At 46.2% G+C, this 12,177-nt stretch overlaps 1 protein-coding gene across 1 annotated transcript; it reads left to right on the top strand.

The window, feature by feature from the left end:
• Positions 1-351: 351 nt before the first annotated feature.
• On the top strand, positions 352-1,194 carry LOC132585256 (integral membrane protein 2A-like). Its single transcript, XM_060257059.1, has one exon. It carries the CDS (start codon positions 352-354, stop codon positions 1,117-1,119), a length of 768 nt encoding a protein of 255 aa, XP_060113042.1. The 3' UTR covers positions 1,120-1,194.
• The last annotated feature ends 10,983 nt before the right edge of the window (positions 1,195-12,177 follow it).

Here is a 12,177-nt window from a genome sequence, read left to right as displayed (position 1 = left end):
AGAGCTTACAGGGCTCTTACCACAGGGCCTGCTGTAAGCTCCAGAACGATTGGCTACATCAGGGGATTGTGGCCTAATATGCAAAGGAGTTCCTGCTACAAATAAAGCCCTGGCCATAACGTGTCACTGAGATCTCATGAGACTACATTTTGTGGGTTGCTAGGCAGCCCCCATTCAACATTGCTGGGGATTCTGAGGCCCAGGTAGAGTCAGCATGAGGGAGGGGGGAGCTCACCGAGGGAGTTCACCGAGGGAGAGACTGCCTGCGCAGTAACCGGACTGGAAGCAGTGCCGGTAGCGGGAATTGACGGCGACACTCGCAGAAGTGGAGGAGGCCCGAGCCCAAGCACGATGGTGAAGAAGACGACAAACACTACATTCCAGTCACCCTTTGCCTACAACGATGAGCCTAAGAAGGAAGAGGTGGAGGCCTCAGTGAGTGACAAGGATCCAACAGTTGCAACTCTCAGCCCTGAAAGCTCGCCTGGAAGTTGTGCGCTGGTCCTGTTGGGCCTTGCGTTTGTCGTAGCAGGAGTGGCGGTTGGTAGAGCCTCCATCTACAAGTACTTGATTCTAAGGCAAGAAGTCTTCCATGGACAGCTATACTATGAGGTAGAGTCTGATCCAGATAATGCTGCGGAATCGTACCTCCTGCCTATCGCTGAAGTTGCTGATATCCGGGAGGATGATAATGTGGCGATCATCGATATCCCGGTTCCAAATTTATCGGACGGCTATCCTGCGGCTATTATTCATGATTTCAACAGGCTTTTGACGGCCTACCTCGACCTGCAACTGGGTAACTGCTATGTGATCCCCCTGGATACCTCAGTTGTTTTGCCTCCCCGGAACCTGATCAACCTCTTTGCAAAATTAGAAGCAGGTTCCCTTCTGCCTCAGACTTACCTTATTCGTGAAGAAGTGTTTGTGACAGAAGAGATTGAAAACGTGTCAGATCTGGGTGTTTTCATTCATCGGTTCTGTGCAGGGAGGGGGACATTCAGACTTCAGCGCAGAGATACGATCCGGGGTCTCCCAAAACGCTCTGCTGAAAAATGCCACTCTATCCGGCACTTTGAAAATGAGTTTGTTGTGGAAACCAAGATCTGTCAGCAATGAAAAAGAAAAAGAATGGGCTGGAAAGTAACAAATCTCGCATCTTCACCAAAGAGTCCAAGGTTTACAATTTAAACTACAGAATTTTTTTTAAAAAAGAAGTGCTGTGATAATCAAAAGCATTATGGGTTGTGTGTGTGAGTGTGTTGCTTAGATTTAAGAAAAGGGGGGGGGGAGGCACGTTCCAAAGTCACGACGTTGCTGCTTTGGTTTGTTTTGGGCCCCTGGTGTCGCTCAGTTAGAGTGAATAGATTCATATTAGGAATTACTGAAATAAACAAGAAACAGTCCTGTTCTTTGGATGGTGATCTTAACAGGAAACCAAAACAAAGCCGACTAGAGGACTTCAAAAAAGAAGAAGATATTGGATTTATATCCCGCCCTCCACTCCGAAGAGTCTCAGAGAGGCTCACAATCTACTTTACCTTCCTCCTCCACAACAGACACCCTGTGCGGTGGGTGGGGCTGGAGAGGGCTGTCACAGCAGCTGCCCCTTCAAGGACAACCTCTGCCAGAGCTATGGCTGACCCAAGGCCATTCCAGCAGGTGCAAGTGGAGGAGTGGGGAATCAAACCTGGTTCTCCCAGATAAGAGTCTGCACACTTAACCACTACACCAAAAAAAACCCTAATGTCTCTCCAGTTTCCCCCAAAATAGGTTTGACCCTTTAATGCAGCAGAACCAGGTGGAGGTGGAGGAACTTGACAGATTCCACTCTCTGAACCAAAATGATTCATTTATTTCAATCATAGAATCATAGTCGGAAGGGACCTCCAGGGTCATCTAGTCCAACCCCCTGCACAATGTAGGAAACCCACAAATACCTACCCCAATTTCAGTGAGGAAAGATGATATGGTAATTCCTGATGAGAACATTGGAAAGAGGTCTCGAGATATCGTGCTGATGTCACGAACTATGCTTATAGTGACACACTGAAATTTATCTATGAGACCTGAGTTTGTTACAAATGGTCTTCTTAAGAGAAAACCACTGAATCAGGAATACAAAAGCACAGGAAGCCCCTTTTATTCAGAAATTCCTTTAAAAATGTAATATCCTGTAGAAGGTCTTTATTTAATATTAATATCAAGAAAAGGACTTACCCTCCTCCCCTTTCAAAAAAAATAAGAATGTACTCCAGGTGAATAATCTTCAGATTGTAGTGACTGTCTTTCCTTTCAAAGATAACTGATTAACTGGTAGGGAAAGTGAAATGCTAAAAAGCACTTGTCCTACTTCTTAGAGTGTGAAAAAGCATTTGTTCCACTCAGTTCCCTATTAATCTAAAATTTACTAAAGAGTTGTCGTTGTTCAGTTGCTCAAATTCGTGTTAGTTACGTCGGTCATGCTGTCCAGCCCACTCATCTTTTGCCGTCCCCTTCTTCTTTTGCCTTCCGTCTTTCCCAGCATCAGGGTCTTCTCCAGGAAGTGCTCCCTTCTCATTGGGTGGCCAAAGGATTTGCACTTCAGCTTCAGCATAGAATCATAAAATCATAGAGTTGGAAGGGACCTCCAGGGTCATCTATTCCAACCCCCTGCACTATGCAGGAAGCTCACAAACACCTCCCCCTAAATGCACAGGATCTTCATCGTTGTCAGATGGCCATCTAGCCTCTGTTTAAAAACCTCCAAGGAAGGAGAGCCCACCACCTCTTGAGGAAGCCTGTTCCACTGAGGAGTCGCTCTAACAGTCAGGGAGTTCTTCCTAATGTTGAGCATCTGACCTTCCAGGGAACAGTCTTGGTTGATTTCCCTTAGGACTGACTGATTTGATCTTCTTGGAGTCCAAGGGACTCTCAAGATTCTTCTCCAGCACCACATCTCAAAAGCATCTATTCTTCTGCGTTCAACCTTCCTTATGATCCAGCTTTCACAGCCATACAATACTACTGGGAATACCATCACTTTGACTATACAAACTTTTGTTGAAGAGTTACAGGGGTCAATTTGGGGAGAGAGAGAGATTCTAACCTTTCACACCTAGGATCCCAGTAATGATGTTCATTGGGGCCACTTATTTTAAAAGGTGTGGAATCCAACTTCCCTTGTATAATCTGATCAAGAAGCCACTTGTCATATCAAGCCCCCTTAAGGATTGGAAGACGATACTCTCAACGAGAATTCAGCCTTCTACTACATAGAACTTTGATTAAATTTTCACCGACTAAGAAAGCTCATGTTCACCAGCCAGACTTACTGGATAGGATGATCTGTGCGAGCTTCAATCAGCCCGATGAAGCCAAAATCTTTCCTCCTTTGTGTCATGAGCCCTGACGAGGAGGAGCTGGAAGGGTTAACAGACCTGGAAGAGTTGCCAGCCAGTTCCTCAGCTGAACAAACAACAGCTGGCCCATCAATCACTCTCCAGGCCCCAGTGTCAGCTATTGATGATCAATCTCCTCCAAGCTCTCCTCCTCCCATCTCAAGAGTTTGATGCAGGCTCCAGAAAGAACTTTCAGAGCGAAGACATGAGGCACGCCAATGCTTCAGATCTCTCAGACCTGAGTTCTAGCAGAGTCATTACCACCCAGGAAGCAGGCTGATTAAGACTCTCATATAGCTCCCACCCAGGACCTGGTAACCTTGTGGAAGCAACAAGTCTATTCTCTGGCTTGCATCCATGCTCCTTCCTGATCCTGACCTGCTTGATTTCCTTGGCAGCCTGACCTTTTGGCTTTTGGACATTGACTTCTGATTCTGGTTTGTGATTCTGCATTGGTTACCTGTCTCCTGCTTGACTTCCTGGACTTTGACCTTGGACTGGCTTTGGACTCCTGCCTGCCTGCACCCGGAGAACATCACACTTTGCCATTCTCCCTAAAAGTTAATCAGCTGGACACAGCAAATACAAAGCTCCTTCAATTATTTTGTGCCCTACCCTTTGAGGAACAAGGCAGTATAGCAGCCCAATTCCAGAAACCACAGAGCACACTAGTAGAAATTAACCCGGATCAAAACCAGTCAATTTTTTTTATTTATTTCTGTCAATTTATAGTCCTCCCTTTCCCATAGTGGGCTCAGGGCAGAATTCAACATAGTAAAACAATCACAGAGAAATAATAGAACAATCAAACAGTTAAAATGGATTGGGAGTTAAAACAATTAGACCATTGGATCAGAATTTAATTTAGGCAGCATGGGAGCATGGATGACGTGGACACGTTGATTAAGACATACTTGTCACAGCTGAAGTGTCCAAAAGATGTCAGCCGTATTGGCCCGATCTTGAGCAATCAGTGCTGGAAGGCTAGTTAGGTGGTGTAATACGATAAGGTATCGCTTTACTCTGCTCTGGTAAGACCTCACCTGGAGTCCAGTGTTCAGTTTTGGGCATCACATTTTAAGAAGGATCTAGACAAGCTGGAAGGGGTCCAGAGGAGGGCGACGAAGATGGTGAGGAGTCTGGAGACCGAGTCCTATGAAGAAAGGTTGAAGGAGCTGGGGATGTCTAGCCCGGAGAGGAGGCGGCTGTGATAGGATCACCATCTTCAAGGACTTGAAGGGCTGTTCTATAGAGGAGGGTGTGGAATTGTTTTCCTTGGCCCGGAAGGGAGGGCCAGAACCAATGTGTTGAAATTAAATCAAAAGAGTTTCCGGCTCAACGTTAGGAAGAACTTCCTGACAGTCAGAGCGGTTCCTCAGTGGAACAGGCTTCCTCAGGAGGTGGTGGGCTCTCCTTCCTTGGAAGTTTTTCTACCGAGGCTGGATGGCCATCTGACAACAATGCAGATCCTGTGAATTTAGGAGGAGGTATTTGTGAATTTCCTGCATTGTGCAGGGGGTTGGACTAGATGACCCTGGAGGTCCCTTCCAGCTCTATGATTCGGAAGAATTTCCTGACGGTTAGAGCGGTTCCTCAGTGGAACAGGCTTCCTCGGGAGGTGGTGGGCTCTCCTTCCTTGGAGGTTTTTCAACAGAGGCTAGATGGCCACCTGACAGCAATGAGGATCCAGTGAACTTAGGGGGAGGTGTTTGTGGGTTTCCTGCATTGTGCAGGGGTTTGGGCTAGATGACCCTGGAGGTTCCTTCCAACTCTATAATTCTATAAGCTGTTTGGTTTCTTGCTGTTTGAAGGCGCGACTGTGCTGTCAAATTTATTTTCATTTTGATGTGGATAGGTTTTATAGATATTGTTCCCGTGCCCTGAGTTGATGCATTCAGAGCAATTACTTTCTGAGCCAAAAGGCACAAAGACACCTGGGAATTGTTTAAGCCAAAAGACAGGCAAGAACAGCTTGTCTCTGTTGAGCTGTGCCTGGATTTGAGTGCCTCTGCAGTTGCGTCTGTGGAACGCGCAAAGCCTGTCATGGTGAAAGAGTAAGATGGTGGTTGTGAGCACCTATCTAATAGTTAAATGTTGTCGCTGGAGTTGTGGGGGGGGGGGGGGGGGGACTGACGACCCCCCAGGATTACAACTGATTTCCAGATGGTGGAGATCTGTATCCCAAAGGGTGATTAACATGTGGAATTCACTGCCACAGGAGGTGGTGACGGCCACAAGTATAGCCACCTTCAAGAGGGGTTTAGATAAAAATATGGAGCACAGGTCCATCAGTGGCTATTAGCCACAGTGTATGTGTGTATATAAAAAATTTTTTGCCACTGTGTGACACAGAGTGTTGGACTTGATGGGCCGTTGGCCTGATCCAACATGGCTTCTCTTATGTTCTTATGTTCTACCACTGGGCAGGGGTGGAATTCTAGCAGGAGCTCCTTTGCATATTAGGCCACACCTCCTTGATGTAGCCAATCCTTACACAAAAGAGCCTTGTAAGCTCTTGGAGGATTGGCTACGTCAGGGGTGTGTGGCCTAATATGCAAAGGAGCTCCTGCTAGAATTCCACCCTTGCTACTGGGTGATGTAAGACCTGGCAACCTTAGAACAGCCAAACCAATAACAGGTTGAAAAAAACACAATCAGGACTTTTGTTGTTGTTGTAGAAAAGGCCCCATAGGAACTTATTTGCATATTAGGCCACACCCCCCACGTTCTTGCTGGAGGGAGAGCCTGGCACACAGTTCTCCAACTGGAAATGTAGGCAGGGATTTTTTTTTTTAAAAAAAAACCACATTTAGGGACACCAAGTCCAACTCAAGAAATATCTGGGGACTTTGAGGGTGGAGCCAGGAGACATTGGGGGCGGAGCCAGGAGGAAGGGTGTGACAAGCCTTATTGAACTCCAAAGGGAGTTCTGGCCATCACATTTAAAGGGACCGCACACCTTTTAAATGCCTTCCCTCCCTTGGAAAGAATGAAGGATAGGGGCACCTTCTTTGGGGGCTCATAAAATTGGACCCCCTGGTCCAGTCCCTTTGAAACTTGGAGGGTCTTTTGAAGAGAGGCACCAAATGCTATGCTGAAAATACGATGCCTCTACCTCAAAACACAGCCCCCCCCCAGAGACCCAGATACCTGCAGATCAATTCTCCATTATACCGTATGGGAATCGGTCTCCGTAGGGAATAATGGAATGGGCAGCACGCATATCCCTTCCCACACACTTCCTGATGACCATTTAGAGACTGGATATTCAGAGGTGTCTTTTACAGAGAGAATCAAGGTTCATTTATGATTTAAAAGCATCTGAACCTATGGGGTTGAACAGGGCAATTGATTACACTGTATTTTTATAAATTGCTCGTTTGGTGTTTTTTGTATGTATAGTTAGCTTGAACATGTATAGTTAGGGGCCCCTTAACGAGGCTGCTGTTGGCTTAATTAAGCTCACCTGTTGGTCTTTTAAATGTTGCAACATGGCTCTAGAGTTTTGAGAACCTGGAAATCCTACAGACATGTTGTGGACCTTGTTGGTCTCCTGTGAATGTATTGTAAAGATTGGGGTGAGTGTTCTGTTTATTTATTTTATTATTTATTATTTATTAATTTCATTTATATCCCGCCCTCCCCCACCTTGGCAGGCTCAGGGCGGCTAACAACAATCCATAAAAACACATCATAATAAATAAAACATTAGAATTACAATATAGAACAATAAAACATTAAAACATTAAATTAAGAACCAGTCTAGTAAATACAATTATACTGCGGTATAGATCTTTAGACCGCATTGGCGGATCTTTGATTACCATTTTTCTTAGCAGTCCGAATATGCTGATTTAAAAAGGATGGTCTTGCAGGCCCTGCGGAACTGTTCAAGGCTCCGCAGGGCCCGCACCTCCTCGGGGAGTCGGTTCCATAGGGTAGGGGCCGCGATCGAAAACATTTTGACAACTGTTTGACTATTTTTTGACAATCGTATGACAATTTAATATGACACGTGTGTATATATTTCTAGTTCTATCGATAAAAAAGCCTGCAAACGGAAGAAAGACGGGTGAAACGTCTTGATATTTAGAACAGACGTCTTTGGAAGGGCTCCTTTAGTTCCATGAACTAAATACTGGGAAATTGTCACTCCTTGGTGATTGGAAAGACTGCTTTGGAACTGTCTTCCATTAATGTCTTCTTGCTACACGCTCTTGTCTATTTGAAGTTCTGCGTGCAAGCTCTGTCAGGACACCACTGACCTTTACATTACACTGTTTTGTTGTTTAAAATGTATGCTGTCTCTTAGCGGTTTTTTTATTTACCACACCTGGGGATTGGCAACTCTAGCAAAACAAGAAATAGCCATATCCCTTGACATTTCTCGTGGGAGAATTCTGGAGGCTCCGTCCTGTCCCTCTTTGCTGCAATGAGTCAAATTCCCATCAAATGCAAAGCTAGAGGGAGAGGCAGACAATGAAGTGGCTGGAAAGGGAATGCGGGTATTTATTTCAGACCATTTTCTCTTGCCTCTCCAGAGTTCAGGGTGGTTTGCGGAAAAGACAGTTGGCACCCATAAAGCTACAAATCCAGTAAAAGTCCTGGCCCCGCTGGTGGACCTCCTGATGGCATCTGGTTTTTTGGCCCCTGTGTGACAGAGTGTTGGACTGGATGGGCCATTGGCCTGATCCAACATGGCTTCTCTTATGTTCTTATGTGACACAGAGTGTTGGACTGGATGGGCCATTGGCCTGATCCAACATGGCTTCTCTTATGTTCTTATGTGACACAGAGTGTTGGACTGGATGGGCCATTGCCCTGATCCAACACGGCTTCTCTTGTTTTATGTTCTTAAAATGTGGTGCCCAAAGCTGAACATGATACTCCAAGTGAGGTCTTCCCAGAGCAGAGTAAAGCAATACCATCACTTCACGTGATCAGGACACTAGACTTCTGTTGATACAGCCCAAAATTGCATTTGCCTTTTTAGCCACCGCATCACACGGTTGAAAATCCAGCTTCTTAAAACAGATGTGTTACCAGTGCAACAGAGGGCAGCAGTGTCTTCTAAATAGTTTCAAAAAAAGACCAATTAAGCTAAACTGTATATTAAATTAATATGTTTGAGGGTCTACTAAGGGCTTGACATCCTGGGAAGCATCCAAAATTCTGCTCCTCTCAAATTCTTCTTGAATTTAGAGTTCCAAGTTAGACAGAAACAAGAAATCACGCAGTACCATACTCTAGCCAGCAGGGGTCGTGCTGGATTAACCACATGGAATCTCCATAGACATTCACCCTTTTTCCTCTCTGGGCAAAGCACAATTTATAGCAACTCGCAACTGTTGTACGCTGGTGAAAACCAAAACCGAGAGCGCTCAGTCGTGTGTACCTCGGCAACCCTCTAAAAAGGTGCGCTGTCTAAGGATTGTTTAAAAGTCAATTGTATCTTTCATAGCATTCTCCATTCAGCAGCTCTTCAGCCAGTATCACTGGAGGAATAAATCCCACCCTCCAAAACAGCCATTTTCTCGGGGTGGGGGACAGGAATTAATTCCAGGTGATTTTCAGGCCCTACCAGATTTAGCAACGAAACAGAGTAATGTGAAAAGGTAGAGCAGGAGGAGAAAGCCATGCGGGTATTCATGTTAAATCAACCTCAAACCCTTAGAAATTCAATTGTTTATATAACAAATGATTCATAGAAAACACAGTGTATCACAAAACGTAAAGAAAAACTACTCCCGAAACAACCGTTCCTCTATTGATATCCGACAGTCTGTTCCTTGCGATTGGAGCCGGAAAGTCGTGTGCAACGCCGTGGAAACAGAGTCCAATGCTCCAATTCTAATACATAAACACTGCAATTCAGAAATCGCAGTGTTTATGTATTAGTGATTTTTAACTTCCATCTATGCAGCTCGTTGAAGCCTCGCGTGAAACGGCATCGAGCGCATCCCTGTCGCGTCTTATCGCCTTGCTGCATTCCATCCAGATATTGGCTAACAGAGAAGAACTGAAACATTGGAAACTCTGTTTCCACGGCGTTGCACACTTCCCGACTCCAATCTCAAGGAACAGACTGTCGACATCAATAGAGGAACGGTTGTTTCGGGAGTAGTTTTTCTTTGGACTTTGTGATACGCTGTATCTTCTATGAATAATTTGCTATATAAACAATATTTCTTGAATTTCTAACGGTTTGAGGTTGATTTAACGTGAATGCCTGCATGGCTCTCTCTCCTCCGGCCCCACCTGGGGTTTGGCAACGCTATTTTGCCGCCAAATCCACTCCCGTGTAATGTCTTTGAATTTATATTCCCAGGCTCTGGTGGCCCACTCTTTCAAGGCCACATTACTTTCAAGGGGGAGGGACGGTGGCTCAGTGGCAGAGCATCTGCTTGGGAAGCAGAAGGTCCCAGGTTCAGTCCCCGGCATCTCCAAAAAAGGGTCCAGGCAAATAGGTGTGAAAAACCTCAGCTTGAGACCCTGGAGAGCCGCTGCCAGTCTGAGTAGACAAGATTGACTTTGATGGACCGAGGGTCTGATTCAGTAGAAGGCAGCTTCATATGTCCATTCTGATGGCTCAGACATCTCCAGCTGGGCCGTAGCCAGGATTTTAAAAGTCGGGGAGCAAAAGTTGGGTTCAGGGCAAAAGCTAAAGGCTCTGAAAGAGGCCAGTTTGAGGCAGCCAATCTTAAAACTATGGAGTCGAGAAAGGACTGCACCTTCCATGCAAGCAGGGAGGTGGGGGGTTCCTTCCACCTCCTTCTCCCCCACCCTGGCCCTTTGCAGCCAGCAACTCCATCCGCCCCCACCTTCCTGGCCCATTCCCCATGGCTTCTTCCACCCTGCCACTCCCGTCTCCTCTCCATCTGCCGCTTTTGCTGCTGCAGTGAACTGTGACTTGCTCAGCTCTCCCGGTTCCGGCTGCTGCTAATGACGACTTGCCAGCTCAAGCAAAACCAAGGAAGAACCACAGTTTGAAATCGTTGGTAAACGATGGAAAACTGTGTAGCACAAGAGTCCTGTGCCAATAAGGAACAATTATGACAACGATTTCTGTAACCAACCTCTAGTATCTTGCAGTAAAGAACATCCGTGCAGCTGACCAACAGGCACTGTCTGAAAGATTAAACAAATCATGTCCATAAATGATACCCGTGCACAGTCCAAGTCCTATTCCCAAATTATCCTGAAATGGCTCATTGAAGAATAACAAAGGGATGGATACTGCAGCCAAATCAAGAAGCTCCGGACAGGTTTCGGTGAAGATGCCTTCTTCAGCTTTTACGCTCCAAATGCAGCCATTATAACAGGACCGGATCTACATGTTTTTTGAGGGGGGGGGCAAAATTAAAAAATGACGTCCCCCTTATAAAGCCCTTTATGGCCTAGGACCTGCCTACCTTAGGGACTGTGTCAGAACTTGGATGAACTTCAAGCGAGTCCAATACTTGTTGCAAGTTAGGATCTTTATTGAAGAACAACAGTACTATAGAAACGAAATAACAGTAATGGCGAGTCTGGGCAGTTGGTTACATTTTATGCCCACAGCAAAGCATAGTAAAACAATAAGTCACACGGGCTCAAGCGATTGTCTCTTCTTCCCAGCCTTCGTTATCAGCAAAGGAGGATGCCCCCCTATTGCGAAGGCCAAACGGCCCGGCTTCAAAGGGCACCTGTGGATATTGAGCAGAGACTTTCTGCCACCTGTCTTACTGCCCTAAATATTTTGCATAGCAAAGGGGCCTGGGTCAATGACCGCTGTCAGGCACTCTAAGTTATAACATGGAGTCAGTTTAGTCAAGCAAAGCACATAAAGTTACAAGTTCTGACATACTGCCCCCCCTAAGCTCTTCGGCTTGGGCTTGTGCGGGTACAGTAGGTGAAATTTTCTGAGCAATTGCGGTGCAGATACATCACTAGCCTTCACCCATTCATCACAGCTAGGGGGAAAGTATTTCCATCTTATCAGGTAATATAGCGTCCCCCTTTGGACCTTAGAGTCCAGGATTTCTAGCACCTCATGGTGACTCTGACCCTTCACTATAGTCGGAGGCGGCTCCGGGGGACGAGGATGGAATTGCGTAGCTCCAGGATCCTTGCGAAGAAGGCTGCAATGAAAAACAGGGTGGATCTTACTCAAGGATTTGGGTAGCTCTAACTCCACAGTCACTTTGTTGATCACCTTTTTTATTTTGAATGGACCTAGGTATTTTAGAGCGAGTTTGCGACACCCTTGGGGCAGGGGTAGATTCTTGGTAGACAGAAATACAGTTTCCCTTTCTTTCAAATCCCATTGGGGGGCGTGTTTTTTGTCAAAGTGTCTTTTGTACTCTTTTTTCGCCTCCTCCAGGTTTTCCTGTATCACTTTCCAACTGGCCTTTATCCTCTCCCACCATGGCTGACACGAAGTGGGCTCGGCAGGCCCTGCGGGGAGGGGAAGGTTCGGGAAGGGCTTCCCCTCGTAACCGTTCACTATCTGGAAGGGAGAGGTTTTGGTAGAGCTGTGGAAGCTGTTGTTGTAGTCGTATTCGGTGAATGGCAAGAGATCTACCCAATTCGTTTGTTGGTAGTTAATGTAACATCTTAAATACTGTTCCAGAAGCCCGTTCACCCTCTCAGTCTGTCCGTCCGTCTGCGGGTGGTAAGCGGAGCTAAGACCCTGTTCGATGCCAGCTAGCTTGCAAAACTCCCGCCAGAAGTTGGCAACGAACTGCGGCCCGCGGTCACTAATGACCTTCTCAGGGAATGAGTGTAGGCGTACCACGTGATTAAAGAAAAGTTGGGC

The sequence above is a fragment of the Heteronotia binoei genome, chromosome 16, assembly GCF_032191835.1.
Source record: "Heteronotia binoei isolate CCM8104 ecotype False Entrance Well chromosome 16, APGP_CSIRO_Hbin_v1, whole genome shotgun sequence".
Taxonomy (NCBI): Eukaryota; Metazoa; Chordata; class Lepidosauria; order Squamata; family Gekkonidae; genus Heteronotia; species Heteronotia binoei.
Note: the sequence above shows the minus strand (reverse complement) of the source record. Positions and strands in the feature narration are given on the sequence as shown.